General features: G+C 54.2%; 9 protein-coding genes and 1 non-coding gene across 10 annotated transcripts; 4 read left to right on the top strand and 6 right to left on the bottom strand.

The window, feature by feature from the left end:
• Positions 1–376: 376 nt before the first annotated feature.
• BU26DRAFT_538371 (DUF1671-domain-containing protein) lies at positions 377–3,990 on the bottom strand (the record flags this gene model as incomplete). The annotated part of the gene is made up of 6 exons (XM_033831455.1): positions 3,028–3,990; positions 2,510–2,977; positions 2,067–2,461; positions 1,976–2,012; positions 815–1,789; positions 377–715 (listed from the first exon to the last, which is right to left on the bottom strand). Exons 1-6 carry the CDS (start codon positions 3,826–3,828, stop codon positions 377–379), a joined length of 3,015 nt encoding a protein of 1,004 aa, XP_033688674.1. The 5' UTR covers positions 3,829–3,990.
• Positions 3,991–4,430: 440 nt separating this feature from the next.
• On the bottom strand, positions 4,431–9,631 carry BU26DRAFT_227863 (uncharacterized protein). Its single transcript, XM_033820817.1, has 5 exons — positions 9,408–9,631; positions 9,202–9,334; positions 8,960–9,149; positions 4,752–8,875; positions 4,431–4,691 (listed from the first exon to the last, which is right to left on the bottom strand). The coding sequence occupies exons 1-5, from the start codon at positions 9,540–9,542 to the stop codon at positions 4,540–4,542; spliced, it is 4,734 nt and encodes a 1,577-aa protein (XP_033688673.1). The 5' UTR covers positions 9,543–9,631; the 3' UTR covers positions 4,431–4,539.
• Positions 9,632–10,497: 866 nt separating this feature from the next.
• Positions 10,498–12,015, bottom strand: BU26DRAFT_560953 (D-3-phosphoglycerate dehydrogenase; the record flags this gene model as incomplete). The annotated part of the gene is made up of 2 exons (XM_033832856.1): positions 10,498–10,526; positions 10,587–12,015. 2 exons carry the CDS (start codon positions 12,013–12,015, stop codon positions 10,498–10,500), a joined length of 1,458 nt encoding a protein of 485 aa, XP_033688672.1.
• A 403-nt stretch (positions 12,016–12,418) lies between these two features.
• BU26DRAFT_227907 (glucose-6-phosphate 1-dehydrogenase) lies at positions 12,419–14,531 on the bottom strand. Its single transcript, XM_033820818.1, has 5 exons — positions 14,049–14,531; positions 13,798–13,995; positions 13,666–13,750; positions 12,959–13,615; positions 12,419–12,902 (listed from the first exon to the last, which is right to left on the bottom strand). The coding sequence occupies exons 1-5, from the start codon at positions 14,334–14,336 to the stop codon at positions 12,823–12,825; spliced, it is 1,308 nt and encodes a 435-aa protein (XP_033688671.1). The 5' UTR covers positions 14,337–14,531; the 3' UTR covers positions 12,419–12,822.
• Positions 14,532–15,496: 965 nt separating this feature from the next.
• On the bottom strand, positions 15,497–15,583 carry BU26DRAFT_t11. The gene has a single exon. It is a non-coding gene; the product is annotated as a tRNA-Tyr (tRNA).
• Positions 15,584–16,631: 1,048 nt separating this feature from the next.
• BU26DRAFT_227570 (ribosomal protein L35Ae) lies at positions 16,632–17,681 on the top strand. The gene is made up of 7 exons (XM_033820815.1): positions 16,632–16,780; positions 16,840–16,849; positions 17,084–17,108; positions 17,161–17,247; positions 17,296–17,380; positions 17,432–17,487; positions 17,536–17,681. The coding sequence occupies exons 1-7, from the start codon at positions 16,759–16,761 to the stop codon at positions 17,575–17,577; spliced, it is 327 nt and encodes a 108-aa protein (XP_033688670.1). The 5' UTR covers positions 16,632–16,758; the 3' UTR covers positions 17,578–17,681.
• Positions 17,682–18,362: 681 nt separating this feature from the next.
• On the top strand, positions 18,363–20,834 carry BU26DRAFT_515988 (sucrose transport protein-like protein). Its single transcript, XM_033828220.1, has 4 exons — positions 18,363–18,846; positions 18,902–19,620; positions 19,669–20,056; positions 20,106–20,834. The coding sequence occupies exons 1-4, from the start codon at positions 18,722–18,724 to the stop codon at positions 20,533–20,535; spliced, it is 1,662 nt and encodes a 553-aa protein (XP_033688669.1). The 5' UTR covers positions 18,363–18,721; the 3' UTR covers positions 20,536–20,834.
• A 443-nt stretch (positions 20,835–21,277) lies between these two features.
• On the top strand, positions 21,278–22,997 carry BU26DRAFT_227689 (NAP-domain-containing protein). Its single transcript, XM_033820816.1, has 2 exons — positions 21,278–22,299; positions 22,350–22,997. The coding sequence occupies exons 1-2, from the start codon at positions 21,447–21,449 to the stop codon at positions 22,670–22,672; spliced, it is 1,176 nt and encodes a 391-aa protein (XP_033688668.1). The 5' UTR covers positions 21,278–21,446; the 3' UTR covers positions 22,673–22,997.
• Positions 22,998–23,717: 720 nt separating this feature from the next.
• BU26DRAFT_227539 (P-loop containing nucleoside triphosphate hydrolase protein) lies at positions 23,718–24,594 on the top strand. The gene is made up of 2 exons (XM_033820814.1): positions 23,718–24,083; positions 24,149–24,594. The coding sequence occupies exons 1-2, from the start codon at positions 23,898–23,900 to the stop codon at positions 24,506–24,508; spliced, it is 546 nt and encodes a 181-aa protein (XP_033688667.1). The 5' UTR covers positions 23,718–23,897; the 3' UTR covers positions 24,509–24,594.
• An 83-nt stretch (positions 24,595–24,677) lies between these two features.
• On the bottom strand, positions 24,678–25,674 carry BU26DRAFT_419183 (inosine triphosphate pyrophosphatase; the record flags this gene model as incomplete). Its single annotated transcript, XM_033823286.1, has 5 exons — positions 24,678–24,811; positions 24,862–25,039; positions 25,089–25,166; positions 25,291–25,407; positions 25,603–25,674. The coding sequence occupies 5 exons, from the start codon at positions 25,672–25,674 to the stop codon at positions 24,678–24,680; spliced, it is 579 nt and encodes a 192-aa protein (XP_033688666.1).
• Positions 25,675–26,206: the final 532 nt, after the last annotated feature.

Here is a 26,206-nt window from a genome sequence, read left to right as displayed (position 1 = left end):
AACACAACGAAAATCCGCTCAATCACCCTTGATCACAACACATCAGCGCTCGAAGTCAGTAACAGAATAGAAAATTGCTGATGCTAACAAATCAGAAGTCGCAAGAATGAACGCGTGTCTGGCTAAACAAAAAAGAAAAGGAAAAGGAAAAGGCAAAACCGGGGAACATAATGTCCAACTCCCAAGAACGCCACGCTCCCCCGAAACGAAATCGATCCAGAAAGACCCTCCCTCCAAGACGCCGTAGCAATCAATGCCTGTCTCAATACCGAGCAAAGAATAACGCCGCTCCTAAGCCATCCAACTCTTTAGGCCCCAAGGCAGAGCACATCCAGACGGAACGTCGTTAACCCCAGTCCCCGGATCACAGCCACACTCACGGCTCGTACGCTTCGTGTTCTCCTTCCTCATCGTCATCGTGCTCAGGCACTTCCTCCCTTACCTCTTCCTCCTCCCTGAACAAGCGCCGCGCGGCCTCGACCTCCCCCTCACAGGCAGCGCCACACCCAAACGCGCAAGCCCTGCGTCCACAAGGCCGCCAGAACCTATATTCCGCTACCTGTGCCTCGCTTAACGGCCGCACGGCTAGTAAGCCGCTATCGACTGATCTATTCGACGTATAGCTAAGCATGGTGCCAGATGGTGAGATGGGCGAGACGGTGTTCGTCTCCAGGCCGTTTGCTATCGCTATTGAGGGCGCGGGTGGAGAAAGAGACTGAGGTGGAGAGTACGTGGATGATGGTGGTTGAGGCATGACGGTGGTGGGGAATGTGAGCGCGGGCCAGATAGTGGTTGAACTGGTCGAGGGAAGTACGTTGGCGGGTTGATGGGACAGTGATTGCAGTGCTTGCTTCCCGACCATGTTTTTCAGCATTGCGGTGCGTGGGGACACAGCATGCGGCGGACTCGTGGGACTGAGAGGGGATACGGAGGGTGAGCGCGGTGGGCTGCGGAGCTGCAGCTGGAGGTGCGTTGGGCTCTGCGATCCGATGCGGGCCTTGGGGACGAATTCGATGTTATTCCAGGCAGACGCAGCGTTGCTGGCAGATCCATCGGAATCAGTACTGGATATGAGGCCCATGGTGGCGGCGTAGTGGTCGTAGCCATGCGACAAACAGCGATAAGAAGGGCCGCACATTTCGGAGCCGTCAATGCTCATGGCACTTACTGACCGTACAGCGGGACTCCGAGGCCGTGGAGTCGCGATTCCGCTCCCGCATTCTGAGGCTGGAGAGGGGAAGAGCTGCTTCGCGTCGAAGGTGGGTGAGAGGGGCGTTGGGTAGCCTGGATAGCGTCGTCCTACGTCGGTTAAGAGGGACAGCTTGGTCTGTTGGGAGGATGCAGTGTCCATTCCGGGGAGGACGCTATGCATGCCGATCATGTTGAGAACTGGGGCGATATGCTTGCGCTCTGCGCCGTAAGCGATATCTATAACCGACCCATCCAGCGTAGACATCAAAGATGTATGTCTTGTAGGAGGTCCGCTCCTCACTTTCGAAGCTGGTGGTAGATGGTGGCCTGAGCCGCTGCTGAAGGAGCTCGTCATGCTAGTGTTCGTGCTAGATCCAGTCGATGCTCCTTCACCAGTAATCCGACGAAGTGCTTGAGCAGTGAGCGCGTTGACACTCTCCGAACGAGCAAAACGGGCGTCGTCGACGATCCACAGACCACCGTATTGCTGCCAGGGGAAGTTGCGCAAGAAGTGGTCTTCCGGGTACACATCGTAGCCGAGCGTGCGAGAGCGGAAGAAGACGTAGAGAAAACGGCAGTCGGGGAACTGGCGAAGGACCTATGAGAAGAATATTTAGCAAAGCTGGCAAGTTCCACAGGACCTGGAATAGATGGAAGACAGCGAGAAGGAGTATGTGTGCATTTTTTGACTATATGTGTCTAGATAGCGTTGAGGTGTTGGGTATCTATATTAGTGCCGAAAAAGTGAAATCGTGCTTGACATGGGGATGTGGATGTTTCATACATCCCAAGCTGGGAATAGAGGTGGGGTCGCCGAAAGCCTGTGGAAAACTGTTAATGAATGTACGCGCCAAAAACAAGCCCGGTGAACTCACATGAGGACCTCGAAAGCAGCATGCTTCCTCAGCTGCTTTGCGACCCTCCGGTATGCATATAGGACCTCCGGTCTTGGAGTCCTGATATTCTTCCGTCCGATCAGCTTATGCATAGCTGGGCTGGTGCTATACATGGGATCGAAGATCATAAGATTACAAGAGCCGTCCCGGCGGCGCTCGAGACCAATGATGGTGATAGAATGGCCAGGCTGTTGAAGATATATGGGTGGTAATAGTGTCTTGTAGACGTTGGAACCGTCGCTGACGGCAGCCTGCGCAAAATACCTCTCGATGGCAGCGAGCAGCTGTTCGTGAGCTTCGACAGAGCCGTCTGGGGAGTCGGTGAACATTTCGACGGCGCAATTAATCTGGGCACTAAGGAATAGAGCTTGTGCCTGTATGAAGTAAGCAGCCAAACAGTGATGACTGGGGGTAGTACATGCCTCCGGAGTACCGATATACTTTCTGGTGTCGCGGATACCACCAGTCTGCTGTCGTCCGATCTCGTTGATACCCTTATCCCAAGCCCGTTCGATGAGGTCTTGCAGCTTCAGGATACCGGGCGTGCGACCCGGAAACTCCTCAAAGCCTTGAGCTTTCGAGCCTTGGATGTACGAAATGAGCATCTGGATGTTGCGATAGCCGCAGAAGCCACCTTCCTTTGGCGTCTTGCCGATATGGAGCGTAGAGGGATGGCAGTAGTACGCTTCCTTGACGGAGCGATCTAGGGCTGACAGCTGAGCGAGGATAGGAATGATGCCGGGCGTCTCGTTCTGCACCTGTTCCTGCTTGATGAGGCGGCCATCTCGACCGATGCGGTTGGTGACGGTAATCTTGGGACCGGCGGCAAGCTGATCGTGGAGCCACCTAGGCATCCGATCCTCCCAGGCGTGGGGGCCAAGCTCAGCACGCTGTGGGTGATCAGTATAGGCGACCCAACAGTGGGTGAAGGTGAACTTACACCAAGGCGACAGTTGCTTGGCGGAGGCTGGACTTTCCTATCCGTCCTCGCAAATGGGTTGAAGCTGAGGATACTGCGAGATAATGTGCTCTTCCCACTGCCGTCGGTGTCGCTTCTCCCTCGCTGGGGCTTCTTCTTCAGCTTGCGGGCAGCGTCGTCGCCTCGCCTCAGAGCATCTGGTAAATCGGTATTGAAGTTCTGCTCTAGGAATGAGGGTTTCGAAGATGCCTTAGGATGAGCGGAGGTCTTTACGCCAGTCATGTTGGCTGGCTGATGAGAATGATACTTTCCGGTAGTCTCGTCAAATGATAATGTCTCTGCGGCGTGGTAGTCGAGATGGTCGTTGAAGTCGGAGAGAAGAACCAGTTCGCCGCAGTCGGGCTCGGGACACACGACCGTGTTTTCGTCTTCGTCGGAGGAAGGTGCGTCGAAGTCCACGTGCGTAGAATGCTTTGAGGGAGGCCGTGGTGGCAGGGCTGGAGGGAGCGGCTCACCGTCATTTTGAATTCTGAAAGGGGAGTCCGTGGTATGGACCTGCTCGAAATGGAGTTGTAGGACGTATTCATCAGAGGGAAGGACGGTGAAGTCGCAGAGCGGACATTCCAAGAGCGCTGTAGGGCTGGCCATGTGTTGAGAAGCGACGTTTGGGATTTGTTGGGCGTTGCAAACGGTCCTCCAGTGCAGGGAAGTGAGCGAAGGAGCAGGTCCTGAAGATCTTCTGCCGCCGATTTGGATAGAAACATCCACCTCCAGGGCCAGCTTAGAGGTTTGCTTGTGCTGATGGCCGTCGTGGCTTAGCATAACGCGACGCTCTCAGATCCAAGATCTTAGCGGTCCACTTTTCCGTGGATGACGACGCATGCTCGAGCGAAGCTTTTAAATCGACGAAGGCGGAGCGAGACGTGGTCGCCTTCACGGGCGATGCCAGCGCTGGTGACAGAAGTTGTTGACGTTTGAAGGCTGAGGTGAAGAAGGTGCAACGGGTTGAAGTAGCTGAAAGAGGCAATCGCGCTTAGTAGTCACGCCAAGCCCTAGCCTGACCGCAACACCTGGGCTGCTGAGCATCCGGGCACTTGAGTACCTTCTTCTGTTTGACAGCATAAGCATACCTATGATATATAATAAACGACCAAGTGGAGCTTCTGTGCACGTCCGGTCGAGTCGCCAGACCCTACTCTGTCGCGGGGCCATTCACGCGCACATTGCAGCCTCAACATTGCACAAGCCGTCACCACATTCACATTCATTAAAACCAACCAAACCCAAATTATGCACAGAAAAAGACACCACTTAGAGGTGCTACTATCTCAGAAGCCAAAATTGACATCTCCCACCTCTCGCCTTCTCCCCTTGATCCACGTATCGGATATTCGAATCGCTGCAGAAGTCTGATCAAAAATCCGCATTACATACCCAACATGATTAGACGCCCCGCACCCAGAGGGAGCCTCAGACACAAGTCAGCCCAGAAACAAACCTACAACTACAGGTGTGCCTGAGGCGAAAAGAAATCTAAGCCATGGCCTCTTCCTCAATCAGAGGCGTGCCGTTAAACCCATTCACCCCGTCGCCGTTAGTATGCTCGAACTCCATCTTCTCCTGCTGCGCGATCGCTTGCGAAGACACAATCTCCGCAAGCCGCTTTAGCCGGGGAGTTTGCAGCCCTGCAACCCATTGATTAGCGCACATCCTGACCGGTAGCGAAACCAAGGGTTGAGACTTACAAGACGGCGTGTATGTTTCCAGCGCCGTGATCACCCTGGGCTCGGCAATCTCGTAGGGCCCTGAATCTTCCATGTCGACTGCCGTCAACAGCAGGACATCGCTCTTTTCCGTGACTCGCGACGCAACCGCCTTCATGATCTCGCCGTTGATGGGCTGCTCGTAGTCGGCGACCAGGTATTGGTTAAGCAGCTTCTGGATCTGGTTAGGCGACAGCATCCAGCAGATATCCTGAATGATCTCGATATCGTTGAGCGTAGCCTTCTTGAGCTGGAGCAGCTTTGTGGCTTGCATCAAATGTTCAAGTTGGAGTGTACCCTCCGGCATGTCATGCGACTTGCACCACTCCTCGATCCGGGTGATGTTGTAGTTGATCTGCAGACCACGCTTCCATGAGAGGAAGTTTCGCCTCATGAGCAGATCATTAAATGCCGTCACACCAACGAGCCTCAAGAGCTCCGTGACGGTCTGAGTGATGATCGAATCCTCCAAGTAGTAAGCCTTCATAGCCTTGTACACGTTGTTCAACAGGCTGAGCAGGTTGTCCATGCTGTATGCCGGCGAGTTGTTGGTCTGCAGCAGCTTGCCGAGGAAGCGGTTGCTCTCGTTGGTGACGAAGCCTGGGAGAGACTGCGACTCGATGATAGCAGGGATGATCATCTTGTGCAGCTTCTTCTTGAGCACCTTCATCCAGGTGTGGTAGATGTTGAACTCAAGGCTTTCCAGGTCGTGCTTGACGATTTCCAATAACCTATCATATTCGTAGTTGTCGGTCTTCTGCTGTTCATACCAGTCTTCAGCGAGGAAGACGAAGGAGAGCATCTCGTGGACATTGGAGAGCCAGAAGGCACCAGGGTTGATTGCCTCGTCGCCATCATGCTGCATGACTTCTTGCTGGATTGACTGCATGACATTGGCAAGGAAGCGCTCAGACTCCTTGACGAAACCGTTGTTCCACATCTCCGAGGTGACAAGGTTGATGAGGTAAGCGGGGAAGAGTACCTCCTTGTCGGTGGGCGGCGGTGTGGTAGTAGGCGAAGGAATCTTGAGGTTTTTGATGAGGCCAAGCGTAACCTCGTCGTTCAGGTTATCCTCATCGGCAAGGATGTTCTCCAGCTCAAGCTCGACATTATCCATGTTAGGATTGAACGTCGATCCAGATAAGTTCTGCCGGTGTACGGTTGAGCCGATAGCCATGGAGACAGGGCGTGGGCTGTATGTTTGGCTGAAGCGGTCCAAGTCGCGCGTATCGGGCCCTGCACTTCGCCTCTTGGGTTTCTTTGAGGAGACAAGGTTGATCAAACTGCTGGCTCCCATTGTGGCGTGACCGTTGGCCATTTCGCCGTTGATGGGCCCCGAGCGCTTCATTAATTCGACCTGTTCTTGCAGGTCCGCAAGTTGTTGGCGGAGTGAAAGTTTCTCGGATTCGGTGACGTTGCTCCTCCTCTTGGCTTGGTCGAGCTCTTCGGTAGTCTTCTTGAGTGAAGCACGGAGTTGCTTCTCCTCTTCTTGCAAGTGGCGCATCTTGGCGGTGCTCTCGTCGTAGTTTGTTTGAAGTTTCTTGAACTCGAGCTCCATCTGGCTCAGCCGGGCAGCGGTGATACCAGCCTGGTTGGCTTCGGCCTGCAGCTCCTTTTGCCGGTTTTCGAGCGTACGACTCCGCTCCTTGTACGACTTGATCTGGCCTTCGTAATTCTCGACCTGTGACTTCAGCGCCTTGTTCTGCTCCTTCATCGAACCCAGAGTCTGTGTAAGCTCGACGACCTTGTTCTCCAACTTGTAGGAGATGTTCTTGAGATCGCGAGCTTCGGCGCGGAGTCCCTTGTATTCCCGACGGGCCTGCTTGCCTCTCCAGAGGTTTTGAATGATGATGATCTTCTTCCTGTACTGCCTCCAAGACTTGAGCGATCGCTGCGACCGCCAGTTGCGTTGGATGATGCGGGCAGCATTTCCGAGTCGGGTATCCAGGATGTTCTTGCGGCAGAGGTATCCCTTCGCAGCGGCCTGGAACAGTATGACCGAGTCCCTAACAAGGTGATACTGTTTCCGGGCCTTGGATCCGCGCCATACCCGCTGGATGGTAGTCGCTGCCTTGACCTGCCTTGCCTCCTCGGCACGTTCTCGGGTGATATAACCTCTTGCCAAGGACTGAACCGCGATGATGGCCTCGCGTGTCTCGAGATAGATGCGCCGGTAGTACTTGGCTCGCAGATTCTTCTGGATCATAACGGCAGCGTCGTTGAGTCTGGCTGACCGGAGATTCTCAAGGAACGCAAGCATACCAGCCCTGAAGAAGATCTTTGTAAGACCCATCTGGTACTTGTCTGTTCCGTCATTCTTAGCTCCTCCCAAGGCTTTGTTCAGGATTGCCCTAGCCATGTTCCGAATTTCTGGTGTCCACGCCGAAGACGGCACCAACATGTAGTACCTGAGCGCAAACTCTTCGTATGTCCATCTCGTGGGATAGCCGGCACAACTGATACGCACGGTCTCGAGCACACCGCAAGCTCGAAGCTGGCTGAGGACCATAGGGCCTTCAAACTTCCATGCCTCCTTGCCTTCGTTGGGCTTGATACATCGAATGTAGTGGACATCGGTCGAGTTGATGGTGTTCATGAGCTCGATCAAAGACGACTTGAAGATACCACCAAGCGTCGGTTTCCGGTTCACGGCTATCCTTCGTCCATGTGCGGCTGGTCCCCTGGCTGATGCGGTGGCTGCGGTTTCCTTGTCGCGGATGTGCGCGGCTACGTCCAAAACCTCTGTGAGGAACTTGTTGGACGAAGCTTTGAGGACTTCCATATGCTCATCGGGCACAGTATCTCGGTTCTTTTCTATGAATCCATCGGATTCGTATGTGACGTCTATAGCATAATGACAGACAGTGAATGCGGACTTGCCAAATCGGGGCTTCTTGTAAAACTTGTGCTTGTCCTGGGAGAAGTTGTGGTGCAACTTGGTGACGAACTGCTCGTCGGAACCCATGGGAAGACGCGATTCTTCGTCCAGCAACGACAGCACACCGAGCTTGCCTTCGATGAGGTCGATACATGGTTGGTTGTCTGCGAAGTCGATGAATGTCCAGTCGATCTGTTCGCGAAGATACTCTTCTTGCTCGAGCTTGAAGACGTGCTGGTTGAATTCTTGCTGCAGCTTCTCGTTGGCATAGTTGATGCAGAACTGTTCAAACGAATTCTTTGCGAAGTGTTCGAAGCCGTAGATATCGAGCACACCGATAAAGGAATGGGCGTGAGAAAGGACCTCTTCGGTAGCCAGACTGACGTTGATGCGCTCGACCAGCCAGTCGAACAGGCTCGAGTAGATGAACTTGGCGACCGAGTCTCTCACGACCGTGGCCTGCTGCTGGGTAAGGTTAGACACAATCTTCTCTCCTCTTGTGATCAGCTGCTTCTTTACTGTCCACTTTGCAAAATTGGCAGCGTTTATTCCTAGCAGCTCGCAAGCTTTGACAAGAGAAGGCTCATCAGGGGCAAGGGCGGAGTCTGTTCGCGTCGCTGTAATCTTGATATCTCCAATGTGCAAAAGTGCGGCGAGGAGGCGGAAGATCTGTGACTGAGTGTCCGGGGGAACTCCGATGGTCCTCAAGGATTTCCTGGTAGCATCGAACTCTGCCTTGTCGTCCACACCGTCGATTACAGGCGAGCTACCCTGGTTTAGGTAGCCAAAGTCTTCGACAGATTTCAACGAGAGCTCTTGCCGTTCCTGATCTGTGGCGCCCGCTACCAACTGGTAGAAAATGTGGTAATTCCGCTCCTTAAGCGGCTGAAACACCAGCCTCGACCGCTCTAGCAGGTATGTCCTTATCTTCGCGCCAATGATGTCTGTCGACTTGTTGAACATGATCTCGATGTATTTGCCGAAACGGGAGGAGTTGTCGTTTCGCGTGGTTTTGGCGTTACCGAAGGCTTCCATGATGGGGTTGGTTGCGAGGATCTGCTCCTCGGTCTCGCTCATGGCATCGGCCTTGCCTCTCCGCTTGCCGGGGTTGTCGGGGGATTCTCGCGTCGCAAAGTATCGCATGATGTATTTGGCGCTGACGGTTTTGCCCGCTCCGGATTCTCCGGAGACGACGATGGTCTGGTTCCTCTCGTCCCGCAACATGTCTCTGTGCTGGCGTTAGTCCTCATCCAGGAGATGTTGATCAAGTTCTGCTACGCGGAATGCGAGGGGAGAGATGGGCAGGCCTTACGCAAAAGCTTCTTCAGCAATGGCAAACAGATGCGGCGCGCCGTAGGATCGCTGCTTCCCGGCGTACACCTGCACCATTCCAGGCACATAGAGCGAGTCCACCCGCGCGAACGGGTTCGTGGCTATCAGGACAATGCCCGAGTATGTGTAAATCTCCTTCTGCAGATAGCGCAGCTTGATCGCCTGGAGCACTGTGGGTCTGTCAGTATGGCTCTCGGAGAATGCGAGCAGCAGCATACATACCGGCCGGCTCGTTCAAATGGGACAGGTTCGTAAGGTCGTCGCTGGCCTCGAGCATGGCCGGGTTCATCAAGGGCGGGAGATTCGCGTCATTGCCGTCCCGGATGGCGGCCAGGGTCGTCTCGACGGTTTTGGTCTGCGGCGTGCATCGTCAGCATCCTGACTCCATCGTACTTCTCATTATACGGCATGTATATGGCGCAGCATACCTCGCCGTTCTCGAGCTGGAAGACCAGCTTGACTTTGTTCCCATCCACCTGCTTGTCGGTGACCTCGGAGGCCACCCAGCCCTCGGCCGCGTCCGGCTGCCACGCCCGAGTACCGACATCGAAGATGTGCGCCATGGTGCTCGCTCTCGCCTCGTCGTCGTCGCGGAGACGCTCAGGGTCCAAGCCTCCCTTTCAGCTCTGCGGCGGTCAAGGAACTCTCTCTCTCTCTCAACCTCTCGACCCGGTCTGCTAATTCGGTGCGGCGCCGGAGGACTGGTTGTCTGCATGCAGTGTCGCTGCGTCACAGAGGGCGATGCATGCCGCAAGAAGGGCGCTGTTGGGGCGTCGAGATGATTTAACGGGGTTGTGCTCTGCTGGAACGCGGACGTCGACTTTCACCCAAGTTTCCGCCGCTAAACTCACCGCCAACAGCCCGCGCGCCGCAGGGGCCTCAGGAGGCGGCCAGCCAACCACGGCCCGCCAAGCCCCAGGAACACCTCCACCACCAGCACGCAGCTGGACCGCGCAGACGCTGTCGCACCAATATGCAACTCCCCTAGCCTGCAGACGTTCAGCGCCCTCTCTGCTCGCTGAGCCTATCGCCCGCCGAGCTGACGCGCACGCCGCCAAACGCTGCCTCTGCTCAGCACATATGCTCGTCTCAAACGCGCCCCAGGCACTTTCGACATTCACGCCTCACGCATGCCGGCGCACCTTACACGAAAATAAAACAGGGGGAGCCGTCTAAAACAAAACCGCCTGCGTTCGGTCAAGCCCGCCGCGCGGGTGCGCAAGCAGGGCCCTTGTAAACATTACTTGCTTCAAAGCGCTGCTCATCTCTCGATAATGGCCTCCTATTCAACCGACTTCATGCCTTGCATGTCTGAAACCGCTGCGAAAATCATGAGATATTCTTATTTTTCCTAAACAAAACCGACATGCGCCAGCCTGCCGCCGAACTCAAGATGATTGATTCTTGAACGCCATGTTGAATGCTTTTTTGCCCTGGGTACTGCTGCCCGACTGAGTTGAAAAGTTTATCGTCTCACCATAAAATCCTTACTCATGGAGCATCCGGAAAATGCGAAGCTTAGTACAGCATCCTAGTCCGGATGCGCGCTATACGCAGTTAGCATCGCGTCAACAGAGCTGCAAACTGCCTCATTTTAGACGACTTACATGAGAGCTCCTCTAAGCTCTGGAACAGATCCTTGATCTCTTCCTCCTTGACATCGCTCACATCCGCCATGAGGTAGGCGACCTCTCCTCTGGAATCCGAACTCTGCTTGTCGATATTGTGATGGTGGAGCACAGCGTTAACCTGTCGCAGCACACCAGGAACGTTCTTATGGATGTATACCACGCGCACGCAGTTGGGCTCATCCAGCGTCAGGCTGCGCAGATTGACCTCCGGCATGTTGACCGCGCCGAGCGTGGAGCCCTCATTCACATATTTCGTCAAAGCGACGCTAACCTCGACACCGATCGCACTCTGTGCCTCCTCCGTGCTTCCACCAATGTGCGGAGTGAGGATGAGGTTCTTCAGTCCACGCAGATCCTGAGTCCACGTATTCAAATCGGAGTTGAAATAATCGCCATTGCCCGCGGGCTCGTTCGGGTAGACGTCGAGAGCTGCACCGGCGATCTTTCCACTGCGCATGGCTTCGATCAGAGCGGGAATGTCCATTACGCTGCCTCGAGCGTTGTTGATCAGGTATGCTCCCTTCTTCATCTTCTCCAGCTCCTCGCTCGAGATCATGTTCTTCGTCTCCGGGGTTTCAGGGACGTGGAGTGTCACAAAATCCGCCTGATCCAGCAGGGCGTCCAGCGTGGGCACCTGTTTCGCCGTTCCCAAGCCCATGAGGTTCAGAATATCATAGTAAATGACTTCCATTCCCATTGCTTCCGCCAACACTGATAGCTGGCTACCAATGTGTCCATAGCCGACAATGCCCAGCGTCTTGCCGCGGATTTCCCAGCACCCCTTGCTCACTTTGTTCCATGTCCCATTGTGTAGCTCCATTGAGCGGTCGGTAAGCTGGCGAGCGAGGGCAATGATCTCGGAGACGACGAGCTCGGCGACGGAGCGGGAGTTGCTGAACGGCGAGTTGAAGACGGCGATTCCTTGCTGTGCGGCGAATGAGAGGTCTACTTGGTTCGTGCCGATGCAGAAGCAGCCGATGACGATGAGATTCCGCGCCTCCTTCAGCACTCTCGCTGTGAGCTTCGTCTTGGAGCGAATACCAATGACATGCACATCCCGAATCTTTTCGATCAATTGATCCTCGGGCAAGCTGCTCTTGAGCGCTTCGACCTGATATCCTTGCTCCGTGAGGATATTCACCCCGGTCGCATTCACATTCTCCAGCAGCAAAACCTTGATATCCTTAGTATCGAACGGCTTTAGCTGCTTTGCAGCGGTTCGTGCCGAGCCGCCATGAAAGCTGCCTGACCTGGCGTCTTTGAAGCCGGGGTGCGAGGGAGGTTGTCGGAAGCTGGACGGCGGACTGTGGAAAGAAAGCGTCGGACTGGTGCTCAAGTTGAGGCTGTTCGACACCTGTCTGGTGAGATTGCTAATGCCTCCGACAATATCTTTCGGAGGAGACATGGCGAAAACGGCGGGATGTAGCGGTGGTCGACTCGAGCTCTTGGTGGTGCCACAAAGTTAAAATACGTGAAATGAGGAACTTGAGACGCGCCGGTCTAAGGTAGAAACTGATCGCAAGTAAAATGTCGTGGGGAAGCTCAAATCTGGGACGCGGTGGGATGTCGCGGGGCAGTGCTCTTCGAAGGGAACGATTTGTGGCGAACAATAGAGTAACGTCACCCGTCCTGTCTTCCACGGCACGAACCTCTTGGTCTTATGCGGTCATTAGAACCGTGCTTCCACATTGTGGGCTTATTAGTGACTCAGGTCAGAAAATTTCTCGAGCGAGCCGCATGATGCAATTCCGCTAGCTCCGCGTCACCACGTTCCCCTCCTTCCAAGGTTCTGCGAATACTGTGGCGTTCACCAGCCACACATTCCAAGCCGTTCTCGGACGAGGTCGCCTTCGTTTCTCGCCCTTGCAAACAGCACCCGACAAAGACGTAGGCGGAAGATCGACGTTTCAAAATCGCTGTTAGCTGCGGGTCATGGTTCGCAGTACTAGATAGAGCGGCTCAGTGCGGCTTCTCATGACGTTAAAGAGAGTTGCATTCATTGTCTATCAGCCCTGAGCCTAACTCGCATCTTGAGACTGGCCACCAAGCCTGGTCCTCAGGGTCGGTATCCTGGTATCCTTCGCGAAATTCCCAATACAGGCCAACTTTTGTGCACCGTAGAAAGTAAGCTTTACAGCTTCTCAGTGTTTGACATGGGCCATTGATAGCCTGGGCGATTCTGTCAGTAACAGACGGATGCGTGCCACAGAGGTTAGGTCCTACCTGCTGCGTCGCTGAACTTGTATCCGTAGGAAGACGTGAAGTCATCCAGCACGGCAGGGCCGCGAGAGCCTGGAGAAGTTAGTCGATAAATATACTATGGAGGATTTTCCAGATCAGGCTCGTACCATAAGGATACTCCATCGGAATAATTTCCTTGTTGTCATCGAGGTAGTGGAGCAGGGGAGTGAAGATCCTCCAGCTCGCATCAAGCTCGTCGTCACGGACGAAGTTGGAGTGATCGCCCTTCAGTGCATCCAAGATGAGCGATTCGTACGCCTCCGGGATCTTCAGGTCGGAGAACCGCCTTCGGTACGTAAGGTCAAGCTCTGTGACGACGGTCTGCATGCTAAGACCTGGCAACTTCGAATTCATCTTTATGTAGACGCTCTCGTTAGGCTGGACGCGGATGACGAGCTCGTTTCGTGGGATGTCCTTGAAGATGCCGGATGTGACGTCCTTGAACTGAATGCGAACTTCCGTCTTCTGCTCGTTCAGAGCTTTTCCTGCCTTGAGAATGAATGGCACACCATCCCATCTCTCGTTCTTGATGTAGGCAACCATAGAGGCGAAAGTCGGGCACCGTGACTCCTTAGGAACAGTATCATCCTCCTTGTAGCCAGGCTTGGTGCCATCGAGCGACTTTCCATATTGTCCGATGATGACATTCTTGGGTTCAATGGCGGGCATGCCGCGGAGGACGCGGACCTTTTCGTCACGGATATCTTCGGCGGAGAAGGAGATGGGCCGTTCCATCGTGAGGAGCGTTAGGACCTGCAGCAGGTCTATGCTGAGTCAGTCTTCGGTAACTCTGCACGCGCACGTCAACACTCACGGTTCTGCATGACATCTCGGATGATTCCGAACTCGTCAAAGTAGCCTCCCCGTCCCTCTGTGCCGAATGGCTCCTTGAAGGAAATCTGTATATTGATTAGAGTCGCCCCGCAAGATCTAGCGCGCCCCTTACCTGTACGTTGTCAATGTGGTTCCTGTTCCAGGTGGCGCCAAAGAATTCATTGCCGAATCGCAGGATGAGGATATTCTTGACCATTTCCTTGCCCAAGTAGTGGTCGATTCGGAAGATCTCATCTTCGGTCCAATCTGGTGCGAGCGCTCGCTGCAGCTCTCTTGAACTGGCGAGGTCTTTGCCGAACGGCTTCTCCACCTATGATGGTCTGTTACTCGCACGATCTTGCACCACACCCATAGGCAACTTACGATGATACGAGCAATGCCCTTTGTGGGATAGCAATTGCGCTTGAGATGCTGAGAGACCGTGATGAAGACGCTGGGTGGGAGTGCCATGTAGAACACCCTGTGTGTCTCCTTCCGACCTTGCTCGAGCTCCTCCAAGTGTTTCCGCAGGACGATGAACGAATCATCTTGATCGTATTGGCCGGATATGTATGTGCAGAAGCTGCAGAACTCGTCCAGCTGCTGCTGGAGGTCCTTCGTCGGTGTCTTGATGTAGGATTTGACGCGGCGAAGGTACTCTTCGTGGTCCATCTTCGTCCGGGCATACCCGACGATCTTGACATTCTTCGGGAGGAAATTGTTTCGGTGCTGTGCGGCGCGTTAACGACGTGTGCCTGTCCGTGGAGTGGTGCTACTCACGAGACCGAAGAGCGCGGGGAACTAAACAGCGGTCAGCGGGCTTGTTGAGACGAAGTTGTGTGATGACCCACAGTCTTCTTCTTCGCCAGATCACCAGATGCTCCAAGGACGACTATGATGGTATTGTCCTTGAGCTCAAGGGTTCTGCAAATGCGCGCGAATCAGCTTCAGTCCGGTATGAGCTCTGCGATCGCTGCTGGTCATCAATGCCATCCTCAACCGCCGGGACTGGGCGGCCTGGCATCCGGCGAGTTTTCCACCTGCTTTTCGCGGCGTTGAGATAATGATATTGCGACATACCCGGCGTTGGCCTCAACCTCCGGCTGGATAACTGTGCTCGCCATTGTGCTCGCTGTGCGGAAACTTGCGCCTCAACAGGCCGCTGGGCGCCAATTAAAGGATTCAACAAGCAGGTCAAAGAGCCGTAGACGAAGATGTTCAGGTGAAGCGCAGGGGACACGGGTAGGGAGTTGTGGTGGACGAAGCTCTCTGCGTGGTGGGGTTTATCCGGTGCCCGGTCCGTAGTGGGGCGGGCGTGGTATTGACGTAGGTATGGATGGAATGGGCTGGAGCTCCGCCGCGGCTGCGAGAGGTGCTCGAAGGGAGAGGGTCACGATAAAACACAGAGATAGGGGACGAGGCCTTTAAAGGATGGCAATCAAAAGGTAAGTCATCAAGCATCACTAAGCCGGTGTGAAGCTTGCAAAGCATCTCCGGCGCCAGGTAAAACCCACGATCTCCGCTGGGGCATTACTAACGCCGAGAGTCGCGGACGACCCCACCGTGGCATTGCTGCACACTCCTCATAAACGATGTTAGGCTAGCTTAGGCGCCTCCATGTCTGGAGGGTTTTGCGTCTGAAAATGGAGGCCTCGATTGTGGTATCCAGCATAAGTTTTGTCAATTCGCCACCTGTGCACCTGTGAGGGAGTGCGTGACCGTGCGCCGAAAGCGGAGAACTAACAAAACTTATGCAGGATACCACAGTAAGGCAACCTATTCATTAAATAAAAAATTGGAAAAAAAGAAAACAGAGCCCAAAAAAAAACCTTTCTCCGCTCCCAGAATCGAACTAGGGACCTTTCGGTTACAACCAGATATTACAGCCGAACGTGATAAACCAACTACACCAAGCGGAGGACTTTATTGTTGAGATGAGTTCGAGAAGTGAATATATATACATATTTGAAAAACCGCTCTCGTTCCCGCAAGTGAGGTCCTCCCTGTTGCAGCTTAGTATCGGCTTTAGTTACACTAAGCGCATTACCAAGTCTCCCACCAATTCTGGTCCGGCAAATCGTGGCTCCATTACTATCTCATCAGAACCAAACTCTCCCTTAGGATTTTGTCGACTCAAGAAAAGAAATCCGACATCGTAAAGGTGCAACAGAGTTTTCCGACGATGAAATAGACATTTCATCCCCTTCTTCGAACCCAAGCTTCTTGCGCTCGTCTCAGCGCTGTCGCAGGTCCTGGGCGGGGCGTGCATAGGTCTTGACTTCGGCACATAGCGTATCGTCCACTCCGGCCCCAATACCGCCGCCTTCCGTCTCTCCCGCGACAAACAAAACACTGCAGGTGTTGAGAGCCTAAGGCAAGCAGCGTTGTATACTCGTTATTGGCTCTGACGGACCTCTAGACTAGACGACCGCGCAGCAAAACCCTGCTTGAAGAGTACGCAGAAAAACTCGACAAAGACCTAATGCCTCCGACACCGGTAGATGCCACCGCGGCAGCCCCTGGCAGACAAGGCGGGTCAGCGATGGGTGCCGGTGGTCACCTGGTAGACGTGCCGTTCCGCGTGATGACAGCCACCAAGTGTTTACGCCTCAACTGCGTGCGAAAGATGGCCTGGAGCAGAGTCCAGGTCTAGTCACCGGGATCTTTTGTGATTCGATTAGTCGTGTTGTCCCTCAACGCTCGATTCGAACCATGTCATATTCCAGGGGAGCAGTTCAGATAACCGAGGCCCGGCGCAAGGTGTAGCTGGTAGGGTTTGGAAGCGGTGGGAAGGGCCAAGGAGGAGGTGTTCGTCGAGCGCAAAATGCGGACAAACCATAGGTCACCTCTTTCGCGACAACATTATTCTGAAGATTTCCGATGTTTTTCACACCTGGGCAGCATCGTGGATAAAGGCCGGTGTTGATTATGCTCAATGTTCCGATTAGGCCTAGGTGCCAAGCACTCGCTTAAGAGGGAATTCGCACATCGCGAGCACACAACTTCGACTCCGTAGAGACAAACCTATAGCATCACCACGACTCCGGACTAATACCCATCCTGCGAGCATTTCAGAAGCCAGAAATTGCCCGTCATGCCTGAGAAGTCCCACCGCCGTAAGTCGAAGCCCAATTCGCTCACCACCGTCTGCGACTTTTGCTAACCTTTCTGCCAGTCTACGTGAAGTAAGTACAGACCTGACGCATTACCTCCGATACGGTTTATCGCGTATTCCGAAGCCCAATCTTCTGCGATCTGGACGGCTTACCCAAGGAGTCCGAGTCGATGTTCGAGCATACATGAAGGATGACATGGATATGGTCTTCGAAGCCGCGGAAGTTTGGAGCTTGAAGTTGGCGAGACCTTAGAAACGAGGGCATGAATACCGATGTGAAAATAGAGGCTAACTTTGCGCTTAGGGGCAAGCACATCTCGTACCAGCGTGTAGGTTTTCGCACAATAACACTCTTGTCCATCATTTCCTGACACCTGCTAGGGCAAGCGCAACACCACCCCAGGGACATCCCTTCTCAAGTTGGAGGGCGTGGACAACACCGAGGCGGCAAACTGGTACTGCGGCAAGGTGAGTCGGCCGACGACTGGCCATAGAAGAAGGCTAATGGATCAATAGCGAGTCGCCTATGTGTACCGCGCTCACCGATCGGTCCGGGGCTCCAAGATTCGCGTTATCTGGGGCAAGATCACTCGACCACACGGTTCGTTTATCATGCATTTTACCTCAAAACTGTCTGCTCACAGCTATACAGGTAACAGCGGCGTGGTGAGGGCCAAGTTCCGATCAAATCTCCCACCGAAGAGCTTCGTATGTGCCCCAATCAGCAAAATACTATAGGTGCTAACCCACATCTAGGGTGCCTCCGTCCGCGTCATGCTTTACCCTTCTTCGATATAATTTCATCACCTTGGCTTGGGGAAGGGGGGAGGGGATGGTGGACGAGTGACGGTGCGTTTGGCGACGTGGCGCAACCGGCAGCGGGACGAGAGATGACTGGAGGCTCCATGCTCGACTTCATTTCCATGGCATGTTCTGGCTGGTTACGGTGTCATTGCTTTTCGGGAACAATGGCAGTGACAAAACCCATCAAGATTTCTCCCAATGATCAATGAAAACTGATCAAACAACATCTCGAGTGTTCTTGACGCTTGAAGCTCCTACTAACATGCAGGTAATGCGCGATGACTAGTGGTATCACATCAGTGGGACGAAAGGGACCCCACTCGATCGGTATGCTTCCCCTTCTCAAATGGTCAGTTAAGTGCTCAGGTCAGTGTGACGTGGCTCAGCTTGTACCAAGATTGATCTGACTCGTCCCCAAAATCTGTGCCCATACTTCGAATACTGTGTTATGTGTGCTTTAGTAAACCTTCATTCTGGAGTCGACATCATTTCGAAATAAAATGCTAGCACTTCAGAGTGAAAATGAGAGTGACCTACAGGCCGTTTCCCTATGGGAGGAGGTATCTGAGATTGGAAATCGCCAGTCATCGGAGACTGCATACCCGAGCTAAGATGCCCAGTCGGATGACAAGCGTTGAAAGGTGGGGAACTGGGGTTGGTTACGCGTACTCCTGCCAACTAACCATCCCGCAAGTTCTTTAACGCCGGCCAAATGGAGGCGAAAGCACCGGTCCTCTTCGACATTGTGGTGAACACAACGTAGCGGTGGACGTCGGACAAGTATCTTTTCGGTGAGGTCTAGCCCGAACCGGGTAATTTGCACGCGGCGTGGCTTGTGCAGTGGTGTTGAGGATGCGGCTCTAGCTCATTTTGGCGCGCCTAAACCACGCCGTATCTCTCGACGAAGGCCAAGCCACACCCAAGCTGACGTCCCCTTACAGCCCGCATTCCCTCAGACAGACCTTTAATAAAAACAAGTTTCCCACGTCTACAGAGATTCCTTTCCTGGCTCTCCCGTGTCGCTTCCCTTTTCCCCGCGCGCTCCTCCAACTCTCTCCAATACGCCCAATGCGACTTTCAACCCCTTCATAACATTCCTAGGAAGCGCAACCGCAGCGCACGCGAGCAATTCTACAAGATGATTACAGGCGGCGGCGGAGGCAGGACGCCAGCGCTGGCGCAATGGGCGGGCACACCGTCTATCAAAGGCGCGTCGGAGTCAATGCGGATGGCTCTGCTCACGCTCTCCTTAGTTGGTCTACAGTAAAAAAGCCTCGATTCCTAGACACCCGCCCGCATGTGCTAACACCTACTGCAGAGTGACTTGGAATGTGGAAATGACCTATTGCACGCCGTACCTCCTCGAACTCGGTCTCACAAAGTCGAAAATCTCGCTCGTCTGGATCGCCGGACCGCTATCTGGCCTCATAATGCAACCTATCGTCGGCGTCATTGCGGACCGCTCGAAGAGCCGATGGGGAAGGAGGAGACCGTTCATGGTGGGAGGGACAGTTCTGGTGTCGATGTTCTTGCTGCTGCTGGGCTGGACAAAAGAGGTGGTAAAGATGTTCATGACCGAAAAGGAAGCAATCAAGAGCGCCACGATTGTCCTGGCCGTGCTGAGCATCTATGGCATAGATTTCGCGATCAACGCCGTCCAGGGGAGCTGTCGAGGGCTAATTGTGGACACTCTTCCCATTCCGAAGCAGCAGCAAGGGAGCAGCTGGGCAAGCAGAATGGTTGCTGTTGGGTCGCTCGTCGGATACGCTGCTGGAGCGATTGATCTAAGAAAGGTCTTCGGGTCAATGCTGGGCGATTCGCAGTTCAAGCAACTGACTGTTGTGGCAGCGCTTTGTCTATGTATAACCGTGGGGGTGACGTCTTGGGCGGTTACGGAGCGTGTCTTGATCAGCGATGGGAAAGAAGAGGAGGAGGAGCTGGGGCCGTTACAGGTCTTGACGACGATTGCAAAGGCAGCCATAGACCTACCGAGGGGGATCCAAGCCATCTGTTTTGTGCAGTTCTGGGCCTGGATTGGTGAGTGACTGAAGCCATCCCAAAGGATGTATGCTGATCCCCAGACAGGCTGGTTTCCGTTCCTATTCTACAGCACCACCTGGGTCGGCGAGATATATCTTCGATACGATGCCCCTGCAGAAGCCAAGGCAGCTGGAGATCTAACGGGCCAGGTCGGTCGCATTGGCAGCCTGGCGTTGATTGCCTTTTCCATCATCACATTCGTCATGTCCGTCTTCCTTCCATTCTTCGTAAAGAGCCCAGAGGAAGAGGCCCACGGATTTACTCCACGCCCGCCGGCAAGCATTGCCTCATTCGTAATCGAAGTGGAGAAGTACAAGCCTTCTTTGCTTACCACCTGGACAATCTCGCACTGCATCTTTGCCGGCTCTATGATCATGGCGCCGTTTGTCCAGTCACTAAGAAGCGCGACGGTCATTGTTGCTGCTTGCGGGATGTAAGTATCTACCTTTTTCTTTGGCCATGAGGATTCTGACCGGCTATAGTTCATGGGCAATCAGCTGCTGGGCTCCATTTACGTTCCTAGGCGTCGAGATCAACCGCCTCTCGCAGAGTAGCCATCCTTATGGCCACCTCGGGCGCAATTCCATCGAGCTCGAATCTCCAGTACAGCTACATCTCAATCACGGATTGGAGGAAGCCTCAAGCTCGACGGGAGAGAGCTCTGGCAAGTATCTCGGCATCATGAACCTCTACACGACGCTCCCTCAATTCGTCGGCACGGGTATTTCGTGGGTAGTTTTCTCGTTGCTGGAGCCGGGGAAGAGCCCAGAACTCTCCAAGGAAACCGATCCGTCCGAGCACCACTCGACCGACGGGCCGAATGCAATTGGCGTCTGCCTCTTCATCGGCGCGCTCTGCGCACTGGTAGCGGCCTTTTCGACGAGACGTCTGAAGCGCCTTCAGGGTTACTGATACCGATGCGGCAAAGTACCCGATGACCAGGTTCGGGCTTTCGCGCTGACGTCTCAACGCGGTTTACGCAAGGACAGCGCCTTCTATTTTTGGATTCAGGCAGGCGCAATGGAGACGGCGGCATCGGCACAATTTTTTAGATCGATCTGGTTTGTTCTAGAAGGAAGGAGGGCGGCGCCCCGGGCATGTCGGCGTTCGATACCAGGATAGATTTTTGTGGATTGATAAGGCTGCGACGGGACGACGACGTCGAAGCTTATGTATTAATACGTATTGGCATGGCCAACTTCGGCGACCCCGTATCAAACTCTGATAACCTGCTATGGGTGACCTGTGCTGCGGTGGCGCTTGCCCGGCGGCCGCGTCGTGGAGCGTCTGGAGGGGAACACGTGCCGACACCGAAGAGCGCTGGAGGCGGTAAGAAGTCAAGGCCAACAACGTCCGAACTCCGCTCCACAGCCACTTCATATCGAGCACGGGAGCGTTGCTGTCTGACGCGCAGGCCCTCGTTGGAATTCTTTCACTCAAGGCACGGTGCCCACCGTTTACATCACCGTCCGCGCGACCGTTAGGCCCTAAACCCAACCAAGCGACATAGAGGGGCGACGAGCTAGCGCCGCTTTCCTTCGCTCAACCGCCGAACATTTCTGCATACTTGAGCGCCTGCGGCTCCCACCAACAACCACTCTCCTCCCTCAACAACACCGCTCTCTCCCAGCATCTGCAGAGATCCTTCAACATGTCTGAACCCATCCGCAATAAGAAGTTGGACTCCATGACTGCGCCGTAAGTCATCTGCCACCCCACACCGCACAAATTTGAAGCCGGAAGCCTGTCCGCCACAAACATGGCGACCGACGTGCCCAGTGCTCACATTCTTCCCCCCAGGACACCGCAGAACACCCCCGCAAATGCCGCTCCCATATCCTCGCGCGCTCAGCAGCCTGGTGTGGCGAGCATCAAGGAGGGTGAGTACCAAAATTCCTGTTCTGCCCCTCGGGCCCCGCGCGAAGGCGCTGACGAGCTTGACCGCTAATTCGAATTTTCCGCACACAGAGGAAATGGATCGCACTGCCGCCGGACTCTTCGCTGCGAACCCCGCCCTCGTCTCCATGATGCAAGCGAAGCTCAGTACCTTGGTGGGTAGGTCAAGTGGCTACATCGAGTCGCTTCCCGTCTCCGTCCGCCGTCGCGTTGCCGGCCTGAAGGGCATCCAGAAGGAGCACTCCAAGCTCGAGGCCGAATTCCAGGAGGAGGTCCTACAGTTAGAGAAGAAGTACTTCGCCAAGTTCACACCTCTGTACCAGAGCCGCGCACAGATTGTAAACGGCGCGACCGAGCCGACCGACGCGCAGGTCGAGGTTGGCGAGAAGAAGGATGAGGAGGACGAGGAGCCCACTCCGGAGGAAGAGGTCAACAAGGACGAGGGCAAGGACGTCAAGGGTATCCCAGAGTTCTGGCTGAGCGCGATGAAGAACCAGATCTCGCTCGCGGAAATGATCACCGACCGGGACGAAGCCGCCTTGAAGCACCTCACCGATATCCGCATGGAGTATCTCGACCGACCTGGCTTCCGCCTCATCTTTGAGTTCGAGGAGAACGAGTTCTTCACCAACAAAACCATTACCAAGACATACTTCTACCAGGAGGAGAATGGTTACGGTGGCGACTTCATCTACGACCACGCAGAGGGCGACAAGATCGACTGGAAATCGGGCAAGGACTTGACTGTCCGGGTCGAGAGCAAGAAGCAGCGAAACAAGAGTACGTTTCCGAGATTGAGCACATTGCGGACGTAGCTGACTCCTGTTTAGACACCAAGCAGACTCGCGTTGTTAAGAAGACCGTTCCGACAGAGTCGTTCTTCAACTTCTTCGACCCGCCCAAGCCCCCGACGGATGATGAGGACGCTTCCTCTGATATTGAGGAGCGTCTCGAGCTTGATTATCAGCTCGGCGAGGATATCAAGGAGAAGCTCATCCCGCGAGCCATCGACTGGTTCACGGGTGAGGCTCTCCAGTACGAGAACATTGACGACTTTGACGAGGGCGAGTATGAGGATGAGGACGACGAGGACGAGGATGAGCTCAGCGACGACCGAGACGAGGATGACGAGTCAGACGAAGAGGTATGCTAGTCTTCCTGCACGTTGGCATCGGATACTGATAAGTATAGGGTGACGGCACAAAACCTAAGCAGGAGGCCGCCGAGTGCAAGCAGAGCTAAATATCGGCTTACGGACTCGACATCAAAGGCTAAAGCTAAAGGATTTACGGCTTGATTCCCTTCGATCTAGATGCCGGCATCATGGTACATTTGGTGGCTTCGCGGCTGTCGGGTGTTGAAGCTCCCTGACTCTTGTTTCCTTAATCATCCCCTATCGTTCCTCCATTGTCCCATACCGACGCTGCTTTTCTCTCCTCACCGGGTAATGCTTCGACGAAGCCACATCAACCGGAGGTCATTGAGCTAGCTATCGACCGACACCAACTACTCTGGTTTTTCCTCATCCCACCCTTAGCATGTTTGGAGATCGTCCCATTCCTCATCAAAACAGTTATATCAGAAACACCCGGTTACGAAAGTCATTTGGGTTGGCGCCATGCGGATTGGGGTTGGAAATTCAAGTTTTCATTATATTCTCGCTTGACTGATCATCATCTCTTATGTATTGAGTTGGCGGAGGTGTGCATTCTGGAAGATGCAATACTTTACTTTGTTTGAGGAATCCGCGCTTTCGTTCATGAAATGCAAAAGTTAGGTGATTGGCGATTGGAATGGAAAGGGTTATGCTAGACCTGAAGCACTGGTGGCTATCATCATCCGCTCCACTACGTCTGTGATTGCGACATAGCAGATTTTCAGTGCGTCTAAACGCCGATTACGCACTCGGGCAGTCTGTGAGCGGCCGCCATCGGCTTGCTCGAAGCGGAAAGAGGCTCCACGCAACCTAAGGCTGTGATAATCGCCCCCATCCCACCAGACACATAATCGCAAGTTGTTTTAAGATCAAGGGTCCTTTCGGGCCGAGACTGCACCAGTCGTTGACAGAAGCCGTTGCGTAAGAATGCGTGAATGTAACCGTCCTGAATGGGACTAGGGCGGGGCTGATAAAATGTGGCGTCTTTTTGGTGGGGGTTTTGGGACCGGGGGAAGTTCGGCATGTGGGAAAGTTTTTGGAAGTCGTTGTCGTCAAGCGACAACGGGCGAAAACGACGGAGCGCAGAGCTTTTGGAGAGTAATTGCATTCTCTACGCCATTCTCTGTCTCCGCGGTTTTCGCGTACGCCTGATTGAAAATTGCACGTCCTCGCGCACGCGTACACCGAATCGACCATCGCCGCAAAAACGAGCGCACAAGCAATGGCGCGCAAGAACCCGAACATCGTGATCACTGGCACGCCTGGCGTGGGCAAGACGACGCATGCGGAGCAGTTGGCGCGCAATCTAGGTTTCAAGCACCTTTCCATAAACCAGATTGTCAAAGACGAGGGATTCCATGAGGGGAAGGACGAGGAGCTGGGGAGCTGGGTGGTAGACGAGGACAAGGTACGCACCCATACACTGTAGCATTTGAACCTTGCGGGATGCTAATAGCTACGTGCGTGTTCTAGCTGCTCGACCACCTTGAATCCACCTCGCTCTCTGCGACCGGCGGTTACATCCTGGACTGGCACGCGTGCGACCTGTTCCCCGAGCGGTGGGTCGACCTCGTTATTGTGCTGCGGTGCGATTCGACGACGCTTTACGATCGGTTGAGTGCGAGGGGGTATAAGGGCAAGAAGCTGGAGGAGAATATGGATAGCGAGATTATGCAGGTGCTGCTTGATGAGGCGCGGGAGAGCTATAGAGAGGAGATTGTGGTGGAGCTGAGGAGCGATACGGCGGAGGATGTGGAGGAGAATTTGGAGAGGGTGGAGATGTGGGTGGAGCAGTGGAGGAGGGATAATGCTGGCGGTGGGGAAGGGGAGTGATTGGGAGAGAAGAGATGATGTTTTGATAATGAATTGAGGGTTTTGGTATTCTATGGTGAGTTCTATCTCTCTTTCTTTTGGTGGTATCTATGTGCACATGGGTATACAGCAAGGCGAAAAGGGAACTGGAGGTATTGCAGAAGAAATCGCGGCTTTAAGTCCCGATGACTTATGCTTCGACATGGCTTGCCAGCCACTCTTTCAGCTTGTCTAGCGCCTTGCCTCGGTGCGAGATCTTGTTCTTCTCGCTCTTTTCCATTTCTGCGTATGTCTGTCCTTCGTACTCAAAGCATGAGTCCCAGCCTCCCTCCAGTCAGTCTTCGCTTTGTATACGTCATGGAACAATCACTTACCGAACACAGTAGGACCTCTGCTAGCGACGAGCTTTCCATCCGTCCTTCCTTGGAAGAGCACGGGCTCGTGTCCTGGGCCCTCGCAGTACGCAAATGTGCATACTGCTTGGGCGGATTTGTCCTCGAAGCTGTCGAGCATCTTGTGGAGGTTTTGCGGGCCGAGTGCCAGCATGAACCACTTTCTACGAGATAAATTAGTAGAGCTCGAGGATACGATACAGAATGACTTGCATGTATGGTCCAGGGAGGTCATTCATAGCCTTGAAGCAGAGGCATGTGTCCTCCACGAGTACGGGGCCATTGATCTGTACCACAGTACAAAAGTTAGCCAATTGAAGCAACCAAAATCTTCCACCATTGGCGTTCAGTCTCAGATGCCCGTTGCAAATGCAACATGCTTTGCATCGGAGAACAAGGTATTGGACTCACAGCTTCTGCAGCCCGTCGGCACTTGTCCGTCGTAACCTGCTCCACCGTCCCCTGTATCTCAACCAGATCCACGTTCTGGCTCCTTAGCTCAATGACTCCGTCTAGTATGGCTTGTACCTGCAGTCTCTTCCTGTCAGCCTCGTGTTTTTTTGTTTTCCTTTTCCCACATGGCGTGATGTTCGATCCTTCCGCCTTAGCTCGGGCCCGCCGAAAAGAGCAAGGATGCCAGAGCCGCAACTAATCTCTAATCCCTCCTCATCCCCAAGCATCTCGTATCTCTCGGCAGAAAGCTAGCTAATGCAATGCACGTACCTCGGCGAGCTTATTCTTGTTCCCTGTGATGAAGTTTAGGTGTTTGGGGACTGGCGTCGTCGACGGCGCCATGTCGACGTTGGGGATGTTCTCGGCGAAATTGGACGAGTAGAAGGGGCTGAAAAGGTCCCGGGCGGGAATGGAGTGCTCGCGCTTGCTAGTAGTGGTGTGGTAGGGGTGTTGTTGGAGGCGTTGCTGGAGCGCTTGCTGTGCGGGCTGGCCGGAGGGGTGGGGGAAGGATTCCAGGCGCGAGGGTTCCGGGCGCTGGCGCGTGTGGGATTGGGATTGGAACTGAGGGTCGTCACCGGGTAATCGGGATGAGGCTTGTTGTTGTGGATTGGGCCTGGGTGCAAGGGGTCGTAGGGGTTGTTGACGGAGGTCCATGGTGGGTAGGAGATGCGCCAGAAAAGATATAGACTAGAATGGACAATCGTTCCGCGATTTGGTAATGGAGGATTTGATAAGCGAGCGTTTGAATGACTGTTTTTGCGCGGAACTAACAGCCTTGCGGAGCGATGGCTTCCTGTGGGCTGTTCATTGATGAGTCGTCATTCGCTGGTTTGAAGCGAGGGCAGGGCTGAGGTTGCAACCAGATCGAGAGGCT

Source organism: Trematosphaeria pertusa, assembly GCF_010094035.1.
Source record: "Trematosphaeria pertusa strain CBS 122368 unplaced genomic scaffold BU26scaffold_3, whole genome shotgun sequence".
In the NCBI taxonomy this organism is placed as follows: Eukaryota; Fungi; Ascomycota; class Dothideomycetes; order Pleosporales; family Trematosphaeriaceae; genus Trematosphaeria; species Trematosphaeria pertusa.
The sequence above is the reverse complement of the archived record's forward strand: the minus strand, read 5'-3'. Positions and strand labels throughout refer to the sequence as shown.